Genomic DNA, 22,039 nt, shown 5'->3' on the forward strand with positions numbered 1-22,039 from the left:
AGAAGGGGATGGCAACCCACTCCAGTAACCTTGCCTGGAGAACCCATGGACACAGCAGCCTGGGGGCTGCAGTCCGTGGGTAGCAAAGAGTCAGACATGACCGAACGACTAACACTACTGTTAAACACTTCACCAGACTGGAGGAAGATCCCGGGACTCACTGGGATTTGGAGGAAAAGGTACCAGGAAGCAGGAATTCATGAAGAAATATAAGTTACTTCAAAATGTTGCCATGACCCAGTTCTCTGTCTTTCAGACACCTCGAAGTTTGGAATATCTTCTTAGAAGTCTCAGAAATGGAATTACTGGGCCAAAGAGCACAGGCACTCATTGAAGGCTACATCTAAGATGTAATTTCAAAGTTCTAAAGAAACCTCCTAAGATGATCTCCCTTCTCCTTGTTCTAATCCACTCCACATCCTAAAATCTTCTAATGAACTTGAAATTGAGATGGGCATCTTATTGTCTACTTCATCAGTTCTAAACTTCCTGGACTACTGATGACCATCTCCTTCTATTCTATTTAATTTCCTGTTATCCCAAATATAAACTCTCAGCTTTATAAAATGGTTAAGCTTTTCAATCATCACCTATCTCGTATTCACGTCTGAGTTATTATTCATAAGGATCCTCTTGTCTCTGCTTTCCAAAATCAAATCTGCATCATCCTTTATGACCCACTCCAAATCTCACCTCATGCCATTAGCACTTTAGTGTGGTCTAATCACCAATTCATTTCTCTCCAACTAAATTTTAACCTCCATGCAGGCCGTTAATTATTTTCATTAATATCAATAATGCTTAGGAAAGTGCAAAGCACATCAATCAATATATCTTAATTGATTAAAGTGCCATCAAAATATCGCAGACCTAAAACAGGAAGAGAACAGAGGCGTGCTCGCTGCTCTTCTGAAAGCACCTAACACTTTCTAAAAAGAGGGGAAAAGCTTGTCCAGAAATTAATTCCTGGACATCAGAATGTTCATTAAAATGTTCTAAACAAACCTCACTGGAGCATTATGACATTAAAGACTCTTATTCCCCATGTAATTTGTTTTTTAGTTTTCTGTTAAGTTGAGAAGGATACAAAATAAGTCTTAGTATCACGTATTTTAAATATAAAGAAACTTTATGAAAAATGGAAAGTCCAGAATTAAGGTACGATATTTTAACATTATGGAAAAAAAGACAAAACAAATAACAACAATAAGCTAAGTGGGGGGTTGGCAAGGAAGTAGTCAAAGGAGCAGCACATATAAATTAAAGTGAAGAAGGGGTCTGTGTGCTCCATACAGGTAAATCTTGAAAATCAAACTGAACAGAAAAAGGAGAACTGTAAAAAAAAAAAAAAAAGAACAGATTTTAAAAATGGGGATTCAATGATATTACACCATTTTATTTCTTAAGAGAAAGAAGATCTAAAGAAATATGGTAAAATGTTGACATTTCTAAAACCTGGATTGTAGGCATAAAGATTTTTATTATAGTCTTTATTCTTCTCAGTGTGAAGAGTTTCATAATTAAAATCGAAAAGATGTTAGCAAAAGGGATATATACACAGACATACGTGTGCACTCAAGATGCACCTACAGACATGAGAGACTGCAGCCTTGCCCACAGGAGCAAAGGCTGTGAAGGGCGGAGCACAGGCACGGGGACGTCCCACGGGCATCTGTGTGGTTTTTTATTGTGGAGATGCATTAATTTCTCATTCATATTTGATGAGCCAGATTTTTTAAATAAAATAATTAACATTAAAATTTAACCACAGCTTGATGGAAAAACTCAGGCATGCCAATGCTCCCACCAGTAACAATCTGAAAGCCTGACCAAACAAAAGAGGGTGGGACTAACGGAGAGAGCAGCATGGAGACGCATGTATCACCATGTGGAAGTTAGACAGCCAGTGGGAATTTGCTGTCTGACGCACGGAGCTCAAATCCGGGGCTCTGTGGCAACCTAGAGGGGTGGGACGGGGTGGCATGCGGGAGGAGGGTTCCAGAGGAGGGACATACATGCGGCTGACTCCTGCTGAGGCATGGCAGAGACAACACAGTGTTGTAACTAGCCTCCGATTACCTTCTTTAAATAAAATTTTTAAAAATAAATAAATTTAAAGGTACTGGAGAGCTAGCAGACCATCAAGAACTGAAGAGCTGGGAGCCTAGAGAGAAGAAAACCACACAGAAGGAAACCAACATTCTAAAAACTGTGACCCTTTGAACATCCCGATACCAGGAAAAACACTGAGAGCCTGGGCAGACAGCCGCTGCTGAGACCCAGAGAGTCCAGCAAAGCCCCCGGCAATGTGACCAGACTGCAGAGACAAAAATGCGGCAGCCCATGCAGCCAGGACTTGGGGACCCAAAAGAGAATGAAACAAATAAAGACTAAAGAGAATAAAATAAATTAAAAGACAAGAGAATAAAAATAAATGACGTTCATTCTGGATTTTTAAAAAAGACACGAAAAGAAAGCTATCTGGAATTACTTTACCTACTTTAATACAGATTTTGAAGTGAAGTCTGAAGATGAATGAGAGGAGTTTTATAAGAAGAATTTATACGTGGAAAACTCAGATAAAAAAACAGAGGCCAAGTCCTGGTAAGAGGGGAAATGAACTTTAACATCAAGTTTTAAAAGAATCTATTATCAACATGTTAAGCTTAGCTAAAAAGTAAAAGAGAATATAAATATTAGTTGTGCACATTTCTTTGCTGTGCTTGCTATTGTTCCATTCTTCTCGTGTAGTTGTTTGAATGCTGTAGATGAAACTAAATCACGTTTCAGGATTAACACGAATTTCATCATCAGTTTTTCAGGGTAAACTAGTATTTGGAGAGTGAAATCGCTGTAAAAGGCTACCCTTTGAAGTATTACATCTTATCCACTTACATTTTTATTACAAAGATATTTCACTTGCTTTAGAGATCTACCTAATGATATTTAGAACATTCTTTTTTAGAATATCTATTTAAAGGACATTATCAAGAAGACAAAGACAGAAAACACGGGATAAAAAATTATTTCTAGAATAATCAGCATTCCTTTAGACTGACCAATGATGTAGAAGCTTATATTTCATGTCACAATAAAGTAAATATTTTCCTATGTAGGTATATGATGTATAAAAGTTACTCTTTTAATGATTATTTTGAGTTTAAGGTAGAAAATTACACTTACAGTAAATAGTAAGTCAGACAGATGAAGTGGTAGAAAGATTCACATTAAAACCAATATTTAAATTTGCTCTAAGGTAGAAATGAGAAGTTTTTTTAAAGCTAAAGCAAATGAAGTATTACTAAGTATCAGAGGAACATGAGGAGAAGGCGATGGCACCCCACTCCAGTACTCTTGCCTGAAAATCCCATGGACGCAGGAGCCTGGTGGGCTGCAGTCCATGGGGTCACAAAGAGTCGGACACGACTGAGCGACTTCACTTTCACTTTTCACTTTCATGCATTGGAGAAGGCAATGGCAACCCACTCCAGTGTTCTTGCCTGGAGAATCCCAGGGATGGGGGAGCCTGGTGGGCTGCCGTCTATGGGGTCCGCACAGAGTCGGACACGACTGAAGCGACTTAGCAGCAGCAGCAGCAGCAGCAGCAGCAGAGGAACAATGGAAACAGAAACGACTGAAGCCTTAATATTAAAATACCCTGAGGTGAACAACTATCCCTTATAATCCTTATAATTTTTTTTTCAACTAAACTGAGGCACTTTTGAGAGCAGCATGAAAATGAATAAAGGAAATAGCATCTAAGTGAAGGAAGCCCCGATCACTGGCCGCTGCTCGCCGAGCCGGGCAGGAGGAAAGGTGTCCTCCCGGCCCAGCAAGAGCGCGCGCCGCCCGGCCGCCAAGGAGGAGCCGCGCAGCCCTGCCCGAGCCCTCCCTTCCGTTGCGGCACGCCCCTCCTCTGCTCTACAGGTGCGCCTACGCTTCACCATTGTCTGCTTGTCCCAAGTTGCAATTCTCTGCTATTCCAAGATAAACTCCTTTTGCTGGTTAAAAAAAAAAAAAAAGGTCTAAGGGAGGACCTTTAATCTGTATCAGACTGAAAGAAATGTAAAAAAATATATATATCTTTTATTATTTTAGTGGAAAAACATATTGAAATATTTTAACATTTATTTCCGCTCCCTGAATTTATATGGTGATTTTTAAGTAAAATATATTAACAAAATGTTTTGGCTTCAAATGGCAAGATATTAATATACTATCCCAGGTGGATAACCCACCTGCCAATGCAGGAGACTTAAAGACACCTGGGTTCAATTCCTGGGTTGGGAAGATCCCCCAGGAGGAGGGCATGGCAGCCGCCTCCAGCATCCCTTGGACAGAGGGGCCGGGTGGGCTGCAGCCCAGGGGGTCGCAAAGACTGAAGCAGCAAAAGCACACAGCACAATATAATGTCTCCTTCCCGTCTCCATTTTTTCCTATGCTATCTCTTAAGAGACCTTTCTTATTTCATGGAATTTTTTTTAATTTTTTTTTTTTTACTCTGGCCTCTATAGTACACAATTTTTAAATAGGGTATGTTTTTCCTCCAAGTCACCTTCGCAGGCAAACTACTTTTTCTAGTCATGCAGCCCCACCTGCTGGTCACTTCTAGGCATAGCTTTAGGGTCCATTAGACCCAATTTTAGTTTTGAGGGGTTTTTTTGAGCAGTTCTATCTGTCATGAGCATTTCATGATTTTTATTCTTCCTTGGAGGTCTTTAAAATATACAAGAAAATAAAATTTACTTACTTTTAAATAACAGAATAAAATGCTGCTTAGTCGCTTCAGTCGTGTCCAACTCTGTGCAACCCTATGGACTGCAGGGCTCCTCTGTCCATGGGATTCTCCAGATGAGAAGACTGGAGTAGGTGGCTATGCCCTCCTCCAGGGGATCTTCCCCGCCCAGGGGTCGAACCCGGGTCTCCTGCACTGCAGGCAGAGTCTTTACCACTGAGCCACCAGGGAACACATGGATCCACTGGCCCCTTTAACAAGTTTAAGATGTAAGATTCTAGCAATCTTGTTTTTCTGAATCTTGATGATACATTTACTATTTCATCACCCTAAGAACTATGACATTATTCATCAATTACTCATGCTAAAAAAGACTAAATAAGACAACGGAAGAATGGTAAAGAGACATTAATAAACCAAAATCTAGTGATGCTGGTGAAATTGATCACCTGAGCAAAATCTCAAGACTGAATTTTCAGTTCTCAATACCTCAGAGATAAATTTTCTCACACGTACCAATGAGTGAACAATATATTTATAAGAAGAAAAAAATACAGTACTTATTCAAGAAGGAAGGATTTCATTGAACAATTACTTGTAACAAGAACCTGAGTGAGTGAGTGATAGTCGCTCAGTCTGTCTGACTCTTTGCGACCCCATGGACTGTAGCCTGTCAGGCTCCTCCGTCCATGGAATTCTCCAGGCAAGAATACTGGAGTGGGTTGCTATTTCCTTCTCCTGGGGATCTTCCCAACCCAGGGACTGAACCCGGGTCTCCCACATTGCCAGCAGTCACCAGGGAAGCTCTGTTGTACAAAAAGAATGTGTAACCTCAGTATACTTTCATCTTTTATAATGTTTATGTGCCAATAATTATATTGTAGTTTCAAAGCAGACAATGTTGACATTAGGTGAATATATAAAGGTGACTGAAAGAGATGTGTAGAAATGAAAAAAAACTCATTGGAATAGAGAAAATTAAAGAACCCACTGTACTCAAATGATAAATGATGATAACTGTTTTTCCTGGTATACTGAGCATCTATAATACGAAAAACAGGATACTACTCATAATATTTAGAAATAAAATATCTAGGAATAAAATAATGAGAAATGTATATTGGGTGAAGAATGATAAAATTTTACTTAGGGATATAACAGAAGATATAAATAAATAATATTCAATACTGTAAAAAATGTCAATTCTCTCCAACTGCTTCCTAAGTATATTAAAATAACTAAAGAATTTTATATACAACTGAACATGATTCTAAAATTTATATGAAAGAAGAAACTTCTTTTTTATCTGTGCCCATAGACTGCATGACTTTATGATTCATGCCAATGATTAAAGTATCTATCTTTTAAATCACTTTAATATTCACCATTTTTATTACTTATCTATTTTGCTGCGTTGCACAGCTTGCATACTTTTAGTTCCCCGCCAGGGATGGAGCTTGGCCCACATCAGGGAAGCACCAGGCCCCAACCACTGTGCCACCAGGGGATTTTCTATTTTTTATTTCTTTTTAAATTATATTTTATAAAAGCTATATATATTAATATATTTGGGCTTCCCAGGTGGCATTAGTGGTAAAGAAGCCAAGTGTCAATGCAGAAGACATAAGAGACACGGGTTCAATCCCTGGGTTGGGAAGATCCTTTGGAGAAGGAAATGGCTACCCACTCCAGTATTCTTGCCTGGAGAATCCTATGGACAGAGGAGCCTGGCAGGCTACAGTCCATAGGGTAGCAAAGAGTTGAACACGACTAAAGAAAATTCTGAAAGACATGGAAACACCAGACTACCTGACCTGCTTCCTGAGAGAAATCTGTATGCAGGTCAAAAAGCAACAGTTAGAACTGGACATGGAACATCAGACTGGTTACAAATCCGGAAAGGAGTACGTCAAGGCTATATATGGGTCATGCTGCTTATTTAACTTCTATGCAGAGTACATCATGAGAAATGCCAGGCTTGATGAAGCACAAGCTGGAATCAAGATTGCCGGGAGAAATATCAATAACCTCAGATATGCAGACGACACCACCCTTACGGCAGAAAGGGAAGAGGAACTAAAGAGCCTCTTGATGAAAGTGAAAGAGGAGACTGAAAACGTTGGCTTAAAACTCAACGTACCGAAAACTAAGATCATGGCATCTGGTCCCATCACTTCATGGCAAATAGATGGGGAAACAATGGAAACAGTGACAGACTTTATTTTTGGGGGCTCCAAAATCACTGCAGATAGTAACTGCAGTCATGAAATTAAATTACACTTGCTCCTTGGAAGAAAAGCTATGACAAATCTAGATAGCATATTAAAAAGCAGACATCACTTTGCCAACCAACATCCATATAGTCAAGGCTATGGTTTTTCCAGTAGTCATGTATGGATGTGAGAGTTGGACTACAAAGAAAACTGAGCACCGAAGAATTGATGCTTTTGAACTGTGGTGTTGGAGAAGACTCTTGAGAGTCCCTTGGACTGCAAGGAGATCCAACCAGTCCATCCTAAAGGAGATCAGTCCTGAATATTCATTGGAAGGACTGATGCTGAAGCTGAAACTCCAATATTTTGGCCACCTAATGCAAAGAACTGACTCATTTGAAAAGACCCTGATGCTGGGAAAGATTGAAGGCAGGAGGAGAAGGGGATGATGGAGGATGAGATGGTTAGATGGCATCACCGACTCGATGGACATGAGTTTGATTAAGCTCCGGGAGTTGGTGATGGACAGGGAGGCGTCGTGGTGTGCTGCAGTCCACGGGGTCGCAAAGAGTCAGACACGACTGAGAGACTGAACTGAACTGAACTGAAAGTGCCTTACACACACACACACACACACACACACACATATATACACAAATATAATTTTTAATAATAATAAATAGTACAGAGGGGCATAATGACAACCAATAAATCTCTGCCCCATCATTCTCAACTCTCAGCTTCCCAATACAGAAATGAACCCCTCCCTATGTCTGCTCTGACCAAGTCGTCTCCCTCAGTTGTTCCAAATCACGTCACATCTTCGGTTGTCACACACTGTAAACAAATGTTTCCTTTTCCTAAAGTTTCCACTGCAAGAGGGATGAAGAAATGATGACTTCTAGTGTTTCCTCTAGCTCCTCATCAATCCATATATTACTGAAAATCCATTTCACTTCATTTGAGGTCTACTTGCTGTTCTAATTTGGAAGACTGGCCTCCCCTTTCCTCATTCCTGTACAATTTATCATTCCATGAGGTTTTAGACACATTTCCCATTTTTAAACAATGCACCCTATACTCCTCCTTTTGTAAAGTTTGAGCCACTTTTTGTCTTATGGATAAAACAGCTTCTCAGATACTTCTGAGGATTTCAAGACTTTAATGTTTTTCATCCTTTGCTATTCCTTCAACTATCTATTTCCTCGTAAGTTAATTTTTTATTTTATCTTGGGCTTTTTTGGTCATGCTGCAGGCTTTTGACACGTGGTGCTTTTCAGCCAGAAAAGTTTGCAGGCAGGATGGGTGAGCCAATGGATGAGAATCAGCCCTTCTGTCAGGTCCCCAGCTGACACAAAGCTAGCAGCGGCTGCCAGGCAGGTGCTGAGCTTCAGAGCAGGGCAAGGTCACGGTCAGCTCCCAGGCTGAGGGGAAGAAATCAGGCAACGTGCACTTGAACCTCCTGCAGAAGAGCATCTCCCTGGTAAGTCTTTGTAAGGTTGTTGACCTAAGGTAGCTGTTATTTTCAACGTCCTGTGTATTTTCTTCATACCAAGAATTGATAAAATATTTATTTAGTTATTTATTTAGTTAGGTCTGACTATACTACTGTGTTATTAATAAACAGATGCATATGATATCTATATGATATACTATAGGGAACATTCCAATTGGTGGATTAGAATTCTAACTCTAATTCTAATTGATAAAGACTTGGCTTATAGTCTTTATAAGCATATGTGATGACCTTACAGCTAGGGACACTCTCCAAATGATAATTCTACCTTTGACATATATAATTAGTATAATATTTCACTAACATTATTATATATATCATTATATTATATAATTAATTTTGACTTGTGAAATCCTAATTTCGCTTTGTTTTTGCTCCCCTACACACACACACACGCACGCACAGAAGCAAGCTGCCATGCTGACTGGTAATTACGTGATTCCGAGGGTAAACGCTTCGAGTTCGCGACTGTTACACCAGTGCTGTGTTGTTGCCGTCGTTCAGTCACTAAGTCGTGTCTGACTCTTTACAGCCCCGTGAACTATATACGCCAGGCTTCTCTGTCCTTCACTATCTCCCTGAGTTTGTTCAAATTCATGTTCATTGAGTCAGTGATGCCATCCAACCATCTCATTCGTATCGTCCTCTTCCCCTCCTGACCTGATCTTTCCGAGCATCAGGGTCTTTTCCAATGAGTCAGCTCTTCGCATCATGTGGCCAAAGTATTGGAGTTTCAGTTTTAGCATCAGTTCTTCCAATGAATATTCAGGGTTGATTTCCTTTAGGATTGACCACTAGTGCTATATGGAGAAGGAAATGGCAACCTACTCCAGTATTTTTGCCTGAAGAATCCCATGGACAGAAGAGCCTGGCGGGTTAAAGTCCATGGGTTGCAGAGTCAGATACAACTGAAGCGACTCAGCACACACTAGTGCTATAGAAGATGGGTTCCCAGGTGGTGCTAGTGGAAAAGAACCTGCCTGCCAGCGCAGGAGATGCAGGAGATGTGGGTTCGATTCCTGGCTTGGGAAGATCCCCTGGAGGAGGGCACGGCAGCCCACTGCAGTATTCCTGCCTGGAGAATCCCATGCACAGAGGAGCCTGGTGGGCCACAGTCCATGGGGTCGCAAAGAGTTGGATACACCTGAAGCAACTTAGCACGCTGTGTAAGTTGTCAAAAACGACTCCAGTGAAGTCACGCAATCACATCCCTACTACCCATATTTGAAACAAATTTTATTTATTTTGGTCAAGAGAAAAATCCTTCCTAATTCAATGGGAATCCTTGCTAACTGCACACGATGCCCCAGGAGGCGCCCACCAGAGTGGATCAGCCAGGTTTTGTCTCAAATAACCCCGTTCCCAGTTCAAGGAAAGCACATCTTTCTGGGATGGGACAATCTGCTCCCCACCAAAACCTGCTCTTCTCTTTGCCCAAGCAGTTGTCAGTGTTTCCCAGAAGTAGACCATTGGCCTTTTCACTTCATACGTTCACCCTAGGCCTCCTACACGTGCAATGGTTTCCACCACCATCTTTATGCTGATGGCTCCGATATCCTCCTAACCAACTCTCATCTCTATCTTGTGATCCAAATCCCTATTTCTAACTAATTCATGTATCTTCAAATGCAAGTTGAGCTCAGTAGCCTCCAGCCTCACCTCTCACGCCAGCTCTCCTTTCTTTCTGTAAGCCAGAATGGCATGAGCATCTCCCTCCTCGGCCAGGCTAAGAGCCGCACCCCTCCCCAGTCAAGCCGTGCTGAGTTTATCTCCTTCATGCTTCCTGTCTTTCTACACCCCTGTATCCCCTCTACGAGCCACTCAAAGGTATACAGCACCTGGTTCATTACTTGCAAAATGACAGAAGAGGCTTTCATTTGGTATATGACACTCATGTACACAAAAGAGACAAATTTTCTAAGAACCTAATCTATTGTGTCAAGCATTCAAACTCAATGGAAAATTCTTTCCTACAAGTTAATAAAAAACATAAGAGACTTACTTAAATGGTGTAAACAAAAACGATAAAGTAGCTTCTTTTTTCTGAGTCATTTTTACCTGGGAACCAAGCGTGAAAATATTTTATATTAGATAAGAGAAAAAAATGAACTAATTTCATTTCGAAATACAAATATCCATTAAAATGGTTCTTCAGCGATAGAAATAAATGGAATTTTGTGTTAGTATCCTACTTCATAAATATTTAAAGAAAATGTTAATGCTATATAGTACCATTACAACACGCTGAGGATGAAGTATATCAAGCCTGCAAAATGTCATATAATTAAGCTATACTTTTTAACTCTTAGGAAACAAAATAAGCCATGCTGCATTAACAGTATTATGAATAACAGCCAAGTTTCAGTAAAATGGTCATTTCTTTAAGTTGTTAATGCAAATAATAATATACGCAGAACGACATGAAATGCTGCAATCTCTAAAACTACTTCTACAAGGCAGATTCCATTGACAGAGACTTGGTTTGTAGTCTTTATAAGCATATGTGATATCTACCAATTCGGGACGCTCCTCAGAGCTAATTCGACACCCTCAAACTGATTCATGAAAAGTGCATCTCAGAAATGTGAAACTTCAGGACACTAGTCAAATACAAACAATTTAAAGATAATAAATAATGAAAATCATTTCTTAAAATGCAAAATCAAATATTTTCACAAGATATATTCAGTTTTAAAATTGGAATCATGTCCATATTTGTGTGTGCTCTTGTTTTACCTTGAACTGTTCAAGAATCTGTACTGCATTTGTAAACATGCTCTCTGCTTTGAAGAGATCAGAGGTATTAAGCATATCCACAGGAATGATTCCCTGTAAATAATAAACACTGGTTTAATATTAGCACTAACAAAGCTCAGGTTATTCTTATAAAACAAAACAGACTTACAAGGGAAGCAATAGAGATAAGACATATGGACAAATAAATTCTTAGAATAATTAAAAAATATTTTTTTAAATTGTAACTGAAAAATGTTCTATTACTTTTCTCACAAAATACATATAATAAAATAAATAAAGCAAAAGAGATGAATTCAGTCCAATAAAACCTAAAATTTATCAAAAGATTGCTACATGGCAGGCAGTGCACTAAATGCTCTGCACACACGAAACGCTACTGTGGCGGGCCACAGCCAGCACACTAAAAAAAAGACATAAGAAAACAGGAGTGTGCTCTCAGGGCTTAGCTGCTAAATCTGTCCAGCTCTTGTGACCCCACAGACTGTAGCCCACCAGGCTCCTCTGTCTATGAGATTTTCCAGGCAATACTGAAGTGGTTTGCCATTTCCTTCTCCAGGGGATCTTCTCGACCCAGGGATCGAACCCGGGTTCTCCTGCACTGAAGGCAGGTTCCTTACCGACTGAGTGACCAGGGAAGCTCCACACTGTTACACTGTATGTAAAAGTGAGGCTGTTTTCTGCAACTCTGGTTTCAGTTACAGACACACACACACCTTTATGACTACAGGGGTCAAACAACAGAGCTCTGAGGCAGATGATATTAGTTTTTTAAACTTTGAGCTGAAGGGCTAAAAAGAATGGCTGATGGGAATGGATTCTGTTTGTCTTTTAGGTTTTCAGCTTCCAGCTCCCATCTTAAAAACATTTCCATTGGAAGCTGAGATATTAGATGGAGCATAGTGGGTCTAACGAGGTCCCCTGCCTTCCCATACTGAAGGGTAGACAAGTAATCCAGGCTGGACCACTCAAATGCTAACAAACACTGGAATTGAAGCTTTAGGGTCAAGGAACAGACGGTGCAACAGGCACAGTGCGGGTCGGTGACCCTGCAGACTGGCTCTGCCAAGGAACTGCAGTGACTTTCTTTGTCCTGAGTCTCTGGAGCACTGATCTAGCAAACCAGCAACATCTTTGTAATAAATTTTCTTTAAATGGATTCAGAAGCACATAAAAAGTAAATTTTACTGTACGATAATTTTTCTTTTATTCTGAGAGTTGATAAGAAAATTGTACTCTTTACCACTGAATTAAGAGGGAAGGGAACTCCAATAAGAGCTGCCATCAACGGTGCAACATCAGCCTGCAAACAGAAGAAGTTAAATCTAAGACAGTGACAGATCAACAAGGACATTAAGTAATTTAATTTGTATAACTGTATTTTGAAAGATAACCATGATATCCATTTTAATCCATTATCATCAAATACTTATTCCATGCACAGTAGATATTGATCTCTAAAAAAATGTCATTTGCTAGAGGTACATGAACGTATGAAAACCTAAATTTGAAATCACTAGGAGCCCCCAAAGTAAAACATATAAAACAGAAAAGTCACTTATTCTACAAGTTAAAAGCCTGACCACCTAATGTAACAGTTTTTGGGTATTATGACAAGGATGCTTACTAGACAGAAAATAAACAGCAAAAGTAGACTTCAACTAGATATATACACATATATTATATATTAATTAAAGAAAGAATACAGCAGAAGGAGGTTGGCTGGCCAGTCAGTGACGTCTAGAAAAAGGCATCAAGCAGGATAAGAGGCTCTTTAGACAGAAGTCCTCGAGCACGGCTTTGGAGGCCTGGAGAACCCCAGGGACGGGGGAGCCTGGCGGGCTGCCGTCTATGGGGTCGCACAGAGTCAGACATGACTGAAGAGACTTAGCAACAGCAGCAGCAGCTCCAGGTCCAAGTGTCCAGAAGAGCGGTCCACGCATCCAGTCTCCATGGCCTCACCTCCCTATCCGTCCTTGGGCTGCTCTAACTTGTTTTCACTCTTTATCATCCTGTAGACTGCACTCACTACAGAACTAATAACCTCCATTTTCTACATCTAATTGATTGCTTTTGTATTAGTCCCAATAATGTTTCAGGCAATCAAGTGCTTGGCTGTCAGAATGCCCAATTTCAAACACTTTGCTTGTGATCTCTGAGACCTTGGGCAGGTTATTTCAACTCTCCAATGCTTCAGTTTTCCTTGTCAGTTAAAAATTAAATAAAAGTTTCTCCCTTACAGAATTACGGCATGATCCAATGAGACAATTTATAAAGTACTAGTGTGTAATAATCCCACACTAACCAGCAGCTGCAGACGCTGCTGTGATTATAATGATCCGACCACTCGGCACTGTGCAGACCACCCCCTCTGGGTCTCTGTAACCCCGCAGTTAGAGTCTCCAGTCTCCTACTTTCTCAGTTCAGTTCATTCAGTCACTCAGTCGTGTCCGACTCTTTGCGACCCCATGGACTGCAACACGCCAGGCTCCCTGTCCATCACCAACTCCCAGAGTCCACCCAACCTCACATCCTTTGAGTCGATGATGCCATCCAACCATCTCATCCTCTGTTGTTCCCTTCTCCTCCTGCCCTCAATCTTTCCCAGCATCAGGGTCTTTTCCAATGACTCAGCTCTTCACTTCAGGTGGCCAAAGTACTGGAGTTTCAGCTTCAGCATCAGTCCTTCCAATGAACATTCAGAGCTGACTTCTCAAGCCCTCATTTAAAGTTGGAGTTTCGTCCCAGGCTCTCAGTCTGTCTCACTTTCACCATCTACGTCCTCTTTACCAAGCCCCATCTCACAGAAACCTGACAACACCCCTGGCCGCCTGATTGCACCCTCTCCTTCCCCAGCCTCCACTGCTGGCCTCTGAATTGTCCTCCAACAGAGAGACGACCCTGTCGTAAAACCTCAGATCATGCCACCCCCCAGGCTTCAAACACTAGGAGGGCTTCCCCCAACTTAAGGATGAACTCCACAGGCCCACGAGGCCCTGCACGGTCTAGCGTCTGCCTTCCGCCTCCCACTGAACCACGGTGTCTGTGCTCTGTTCACCTGCCTTCTTCAGGGTCCTTTGAAGTGGCATGTGCCCCTCCCAGATCTCTGGGCACCCGCTGCCCCTTGGCCTGCGAAGCTCCCGCCTCCTGCCCTGGCCTGGCCTCGTCTACTCAGGCTCAGTCTCAGCTCAGGCCTCAGTTTCTCAGGAAGCCTTTGCTGACCACACAGCCCACCGGACAGATCTGCTCTACGCCTTCATGGCTTCCCAGGCCTCCTCTGCTGCACTTATCACCGCTATAATTTTACATTTATTTGTATGATAAGTAAAGATAAATGTAAAATTTATCTTATTCCTAAACTATAAGCTTCCTAGGGGAGGGACTGTGTCTCTTTTTTCTTCACCATTATAGCTGTCACATGAAGTTTAATGTTAGTATGTCAATGCTGAGTGTCAGTGCTAATGTTTGCACAGGGCTTAAACATACTGCAGACGCAGAACGACACTGGCGGAAGGGATGACTGCAGAACTCTCATCTAATGCAGGTCTGAAGCAGCGTTCAGAGAGCAATGGCATTCACTGTTTGATTACAATCCAGTCTGGCTATAAATAATACATGCTCTTATTTTATGAACTTCAAGATATTCCTATCCCTCTGACAGTGGTTTTTATTGCAAATTAATAGACTGCTATCCAATTCTACACATTTTCATTTGCTTGGGTAATAAGCATTCATCTGGAGAGATGAGACCATTCTTAATATGCTGAGAAAGAAAAGGCTTCTGTAAGCACACAGCTGAAAATGAGACCCCAGGCCTTGGTTAATCCTCCACAGTAAGGAAGTCCAGCTTCTGAGGTGAACGTGTGAGGTGACCTGGAGGAGGTGTAAGATATTCCTGCCATTCTGGAGGACACACACCAACGATACCATGCCTTTCACTTGCAGACAGCTATCTACATAGCACAAGAAAATTATGTGCTTCCTACCTCAGGTGAGGCTGCCAGTCTAACTATTCGATCGGCCGGTGCTGTCCTGTGGTGTAAGGTCTCCTACAGTGTAAGGATTCCTATAACGTAAGGTGAGGCTGCCGGTCTAACTATTCGATTGGCCGGCACTGTCCTGTGATGTAAGGTCTACAGTGTAAGGATCCCTATAATGTAAGGTGAGGCTGCCGGTCTCACTATTCGATCGGCCGGCACTGTCCTGTGATGTAAGGTCTCCTACAGTGTAAGGATCCCATAATGTCAGGTTTCTAATCTATATACTCTTGTCACTTTTTCCCACTGCATTTGTAAAAATTTGGGGGTAGAATTAAAGATAAAACTTGTGTTAATAAAAGAGAAACAGTAACTGACACACTAAGAGGAAAGAAACCCACCACGGGGTTTTATTAGATCTGTGCTGAAAGCAACTGAGCAAGGCGCCCATGACAAAAAAGCCTCACAAATGTAACAGGCGTGCACATTTCAATTTGCATCATAAGTCTGTAATTAGCCAGTGGTATTTGGAGGAAGTCTTCTCCTTTCAGTTTTATTTGAGGCTGCTTTATTTTGCCAAAAAAGGATTACTCGGGGTGAAAATATTCACACTAGCAGGATTTCTCTTAGTAAATGAAATGTTTTAGAAAAATCTTTTATCATCTTTAATACAATTTTCTTTCCCAGATTTTTTTTGTTCTAAACTTCTTATAGGAGAGAAAATTAAATTTGAACATGATTAAATATAATGAATACCTGATTAATATCTTGTCTCTTCCAATTCTCCAACTTCCATTCTGAAAGATACAAATAAACATAAGTGCTGATGTTAAGAATTAAAAAAAAAAGAAGTTATTTTATTATTACAGGTGGTCAATGGAAAAACAAAGTATTGGGACAGTCGATTTTAAGCCAAGTATGAACCACAAGGGTGCTAAAAAGGCAGAGCTGCAAACTTTTTTAAACTAGAATTTTAAAAGAGTAACTCAATAAAATATATTTGATGTTTTCTGTAATAGTTTATTAAACTTCCAAAATGCTCATTAGGGGATAATTGTTTCAAAACATCAAAAGGCTAAGGAAGGAAAGATGGAAGCAAAAGGCACAATGATAACAGCTGTCACACGACAGCAGCGACAGTCCCGCTCCGATTACTAAGGCAGCCGACCGTCCGGTAGGCAATCTAAGCTGTTCCTTTTTGTAACAGCTGCTGCTGCTGCTGCTAAGTCGCTTCAGTCGTGTCCGACTCTGTGCGACCCCATAGACAACAGCCCACCAGGCTCCTCTGTCCCTGGGATTCTCCAGGCAAGAACACTGGAGTGGGTTGCCATTTCCTTCTCCAATGCATGAGAGTGAAAAGTGAAAGTGAAGTCGCTCAGTCGTGTCCGACTCCCAGCGACCTCATGGACTGCAGCCCACCAGGCTCCTCTGTCCATGGGATTTTCCAGGCAAGAGCACTGGAGTGGGGTGCCATTGCCTTCTCCGTTTGTAACGGCAGCTGCTTGCAAAATACATGAACGTTTTTGGCTCTGACGCTCCTGCCACCACTGATTCCAAATGTGAGAGCAGCACATGCTTAGCAGCTCAGTCTGTCCTACTCTGTGACCCCATGGACTGCAGTCTGCCAGGATTCTCTGTCCATGAGGATTCTCCAGGCGAGAATACTGGAGTGGGTTGAAATCAACTGCCAAAGTAAAGTTCTGTTTCCTAAATACAAACATACCGTTTAACCTAGCTCCTACTTAGACCCAATCGAATCCATTAACAGGCTTCCCTGGTGGCTCAGTGGCAAAGAATCCACCTGCCAAGCAGGAGATGCAGGTTTGATACCTGGGTCAGGAAGATCCCCTGGAGAAGGAAACGGCAACCCACTCCAATATTCTTGTCTGGGAAATCCCATGGACAGAGGAGCCTGGTGGGCCATGGTCCGTGGGGTCTCAAAGAGTTAGGCACAACTGAGCAACTAAACAACAAAAACAATCTATTTAACACAGAGTATAGGAATACAAAATGATGCAGCTGCTTAGGAAAACAGTTTGGCAGTTTGGAAAAATAAACATAAGGAACATATGACTGTTATTACTCACCTAGGAATCTATCCAAGAGAAATAAAAACACATACCCATACAAAAAGGTTCGCTGCATCATTGTAAAATAGCCCAAATGTGGAAACCACCCAAATGCCCATAAGCTAACTGAACAGAATATGATTTATACACATACCATGGAGAGGGGAGTGAGGAGCGACTGCTAATGGACAAGGGTTTTTTGTGGGGTGGGGGAGAGCAATGAAATTGCATAGTAGAGGCAAAACCGTGTGAACATGCTAAACAAAATTCAATTACAGACTTTAAAACGTGAATTTCATAGTATGAGAATTATATCTCCAAAAAATTCAAAAAAAGACAGAACATGTAAGAAAACTTTAATATATAAACCCAAAAATCTTCTAGTAGAAACACCTAATACAGCTGTGAGTTCACATCCCTGGAGAAGGTTTTAAAAAGAAAATTTCCAGGCCTCAACCAGACTCATGGAATTGAAATATCTAGTGACAAGGTCTAGAAATCTGTAATTTTTAAAAAAATCTATATTCTTAACAAGTACTTTGAATGAGTTGACACAACTAATTCAGAGAAGGACACTTGGGAGGAATTTATTTTGTCCAATTAGTAAAAGCTCTGAAGATTCTAAAAAGACCCTTACCTTACAAGATAACCAGAGCTCCAAGGAAAAAGAAATTCCTTTTTATCATGGATTGTGCAAGAGGCTTGCACAACAGAGAAGGCCTTCAAAAGTACTAGAGACAGGGCAAAGTCTGCCCAGTTTTGAAACATAAATTATGACATATGTGTGGCTCATCTGATTGATAGTCTTTGCAGGTAAGATCTAAGCCAAGGGTTTAATCTGAGTCCTAGAGTAACAAGGTTTGTGAAAAAAGAATAGTACACTTGAACTTTCATAAGGCAAATAATAATGTGTATTTTAAGCTGAATATCATAAATGAAATATAAACTATACAAAACTAATACACAGAAATAGTAATGTCACAAATAACAAAATGAAAGCTATAATTTGAAAAGTCATTTTTTAAAATTAAACTTTGATTTTAAAATGTCACATTCATAAAAACAATAAAGGTAAGCATACCTACCTTGCAAATATGAGTCATCAAATTTCTGAGCTGACACTTTTTGGGGAAGCCTGATTCCAGCTCCCCAAGCGATAAAAGGAGTACAAGTCTCTAAAGGATGACCAGCTCCATGGGAGCCTACAAATAAGACCCAAAGAGCAATGTAAGTACATAAAGATGAATCTGTACCTGATTAACCTAGACCTAAATATTTTTTAATACTTCGTTGTAAAGGGTTGACCCATAAAGAGCTAATTTCCGCCACCACACTCCCAAAAGCTTGCATCTCTATTTAACAATTAGTTTTAAAATATTCTCCAGGCAAATCAGAGCATCACAACAAACAGGCAGAAAGAAAAACCAGAACATCCGTGGAGTGGCTCTGGTTGAAAGAAGATTAAGAGCAACAACAACCAAGGCTTGGAGGAGACGCCACCAGAGGGCAGCGAAGGCAGAAACCACAGGGAAGGCTCCTCTGGGGAGTAACCGCCCAGGTTTGGGGCGGGCGGTTGAGGCCAGATCTGCTCTGAAGAGGACAGCAGAGTCTCGGTCTGCTTTTCTTCCTGGCCACTCTGGCTGGTATAGCCCAAACCCCCTTATAAAGTGGGACCCGCTCATCAGAATTCTACACTGTGATTCGGGGACCCAAGTCTCCGCTTTGCCTTGATTTGCTCTCTGGACACTGTGTCTGCCTTGGGAGTCTGGCAGAGTGGACAGTCTCCTCTAGTGGACAAGGTCAGTAGCCCTAGGTCCCCCAGCAACACCACCTTAAACTCACGCCCTATGCCATCACATACAGTTACTTCTAGGTAGATAACGTGGGTTTGGGGGAGGGGGGGTCCCTCTGTGTGTGGGTGTGGGTGTGCACATGTGCACACACTCAGTTGTGTCCGACTCTGCAAGCCTGTGGACTGTAGCGCTCCAGGCTCTGTCCATGGAACTTTCCGGCAAGTATACTGGAGTGGGTTGCCATTTCCTACCCTAGGGGATCTTCTCGACCCAGGGACCGAACCCGTGTTTCTTGTCTCCTGCACTGGCAGGTGGATTCTTTATCAACTGTGCCACCTGGGAGGTCAGATGAGAATATATTCCTTTCGTAGTTAAAAGAAACACTAAATAAGATTAGTCTTTTTTACACTAACATTTTATGCATACTATTACGTGCTAGACACTTTGCATATACTAAGACATCTAATTCTCTGCAATACCCTCAAATATTTGCAAGCTACATTAACCACTACTTTAATCATAAAGTATATATCACTTAGAGACAGACTAACCCCAGTCCGTCATTCCATGGTCAGCGGTAAAGATAAATGCTGTTTTCCCATCATTTCCATAAAAATCTTTAACAGTAGACTCAATTTCTTTCAATTCTTTATCAACTAATTTAATATTGTCTGAATATTCCCTGTTTAAAAAGAAAAAGAAGAGCAAATTATATTAATTACATTAATTTGGCAAAATCAAATTTATTCAACACGAATTTATGATAAAGTCAATAACTCCCAAAATACTTTCAGATTTCAACCTTAATGTTTTTAAATCAGAGCTCTGTAGATTGTTAAAATCACTTTTTCCTCTCTTAAAGAAGTAAAACAATCTGAAATCATTTTCAGAATTTTTTTTAAAAAAAGTATTGATCAGCAAATAGATTTTCATGAATGCTTTTTAAGTCTCAAAGGCAACAATGATGACTTTTAAATTCATGTCTCTAATAATGTAAACTATGTTGCTTTTGCCACATTTATCAAACAGGTTAAGTATCACTGTTTCAGCTATAGAATATTTTCTTTCTTTAGTGTGTTTATGATATGATATAATACATTTTGGACAAACTATATTTAAGCTTTCCATACAGTTGAACAAGGGGTGGTTTAGTATAAGTTTTATTACTTAAGACAATGCATTGTGTTAAAGATGAGAAGCATGAGGTATTCATTACTGGAAGTTAATAGACTTTACTACCAGTTAGACTAATCTAAATCTAATCTAAAACGAAAAATAAAAGCATAATATGAATTCTTCCTATCTTATGCTCTGCAAAAGTGAGAAAAACAGTTGCTGTTTTATATAAGGAGTGCTACTGAAATATAGGATACAAAACTTTATACTATCATCTGCTAGATATAGCACTGTTTAAATGGAATGTAAGGAACAGCTAGTTACTTTTTGTGATATAAATATTATCATAAAAATGCTTTTTGTTTCAAAATTTATTACAATCCTTCTGAAATATAATCTTTTTCTTTCTGCTTTGATAAATGAGTCATATGGAACACACGTACAGAACATATTTTACTTATATTAATGTGTAGTGTGGTCACAGCACATGTGATTTTAGCCACAATATCATACTACATATAACTTAGAATGTATTCTAGAGTTATTTAAAATATAAGTTCTGTTGTGATCATTACAAAGAAGACATTATAGTACTTTAAAAGTTCAAACAGAACAGGGATTTCCCTCAAAACCATGAAAGTAAGCGTGGCATTAACATTACCTTGATGATGGTCGATGAGCGTGTCCATTTGTGTCTATTCCTAATAAATGTAAGAAAAAAACGATTTTGTCTTCATTTACTTTAGAAAACAAAGATTGGTTGTTTCTGGCAGCATGAAAGAATTCCTATATGTAACAAATCAGTTAAAAATTTTTAGTTCATTAATTTTATTTAAAAAATAATTCCGATAAAACATTTAATTAAACTTATACAGAACTAAAAAACTAAATTGTCCTATTTTGTTTAAATTTGTCCTCAGGACCTACCAACACAAAGTACTTGTCAGTTCAGACATCTACATTCAAAAAACAAGTGAGCTATTTTCCGTGTTATAATTAGGCTGAAAAAAGATTATAGAGACGGGATCTCAATTTCATGAAATTCTAATAATACTGGAGAACTATTTTGACACGAGCCAACAATAAAACAGCACTAATGGCACAGTTTAGGAACGCTTCCTGAGTTTAAATGTTTTCCTGCTTCTTGTCCCGTGTTAGCATCCCAGTTCAACCATAACCTCTCCCTTGGAACATAGCAAATAGCCTATTTCTACTTTCCCAAGACTCGTATCTGTGCTTCACAAGGTATGATAGAAAAATGTCCACATAATGAATGGAAATACAGTTCAAAAATGATTAATTTCACAATGATAAACTGGGTTCATAAAGCCCTCTGAGAAGAGGGCTCATCCTGTACTTGCACACACATGAACGTGTAAGCAAGCACCTATGGAAAGTACTTTTAAATTATTTTGAATAAGTCAACTGACTGCCAAGATATAGAATGATTATTCACATAAATGTCTTTAACTATATAAGATGTTAATTTTAACAAGGTATTTAACTTTCCAATAAAAGCCTGAAGTATTCCTTCAACGAATTCTTCATTATTACAAACACTAAAAAATATAAATGGTGCCATTAGAGAAACTATCTATTTCCGAATAGGAAAAAAAAAAGGAATACAGATGAAATTAAACATAAATAAATATAAATATAAATAAACATAATCATCCTTAAAAGCATAAAATGGCCCCCTAGCTTTCATATACATTCTAATTAGCCCTAAGAAACTTTAAATCTAGATGGAAATGGGAAGTTTTTCAAGATTAAGGACTTATATTCTAAAGATGTAATTGAAAAGCTGACGAGAAACAAAAAAACTTAGCAATTGAATTGGAGTCAAATTTACAATGTTTCATGACT

At 39.9% G+C, this 22,039-nt stretch overlaps 1 protein-coding gene across 13 annotated transcripts in view; it reads right to left on the reverse strand.

The window, feature by feature from the left end:
• PIGN (phosphatidylinositol glycan anchor biosynthesis class N) overlaps positions 1 to 22,039 on the reverse strand; it is a 104,380-nt gene that overhangs the window by 64,630 nt on the left and 17,711 nt on the right. For 6 of the 13 annotated variants that reach the window (XM_086373702.1, XM_086373698.1, XM_086373703.1 and 3 more), the window contains 7 exons: positions 20,835 to 20,959; positions 19,609 to 19,739; positions 18,350 to 18,466; positions 15,952 to 15,992; positions 12,462 to 12,521; positions 11,201 to 11,293; positions 10,467 to 10,522 (listed from right to left, as the gene is read on the reverse strand). In XM_086373702.1, coding sequence (XP_086229828.1) covers positions 10,467 to 10,522; positions 11,201 to 11,293; positions 12,462 to 12,521; positions 15,952 to 15,992; positions 18,350 to 18,466; positions 19,609 to 19,739; positions 20,835 to 20,959 — 623 coding nt within the window. Of the gene's footprint in view, positions 1 to 10,466; positions 10,523 to 11,200; positions 11,294 to 12,461; positions 12,522 to 15,951; positions 15,993 to 17,025; positions 17,159 to 18,349; positions 18,467 to 19,608; positions 19,740 to 20,834; positions 20,960 to 22,039 lie in introns of those variants that run through there. The other 7 variants (XM_086373705.1, XM_086373707.1, XM_086373706.1 and 4 more) reach the window with 2 other exon arrangements.

Source organism: Bos grunniens, chromosome 24, assembly GCF_055505025.1.
Source record: "Bos grunniens cultivar Pamir isolate PY7600 chromosome 24, Bosgru_T2T1.0, whole genome shotgun sequence".
NCBI lineage: Eukaryota > Metazoa > Chordata > Mammalia > Artiodactyla > Bovidae > Bos > Bos grunniens.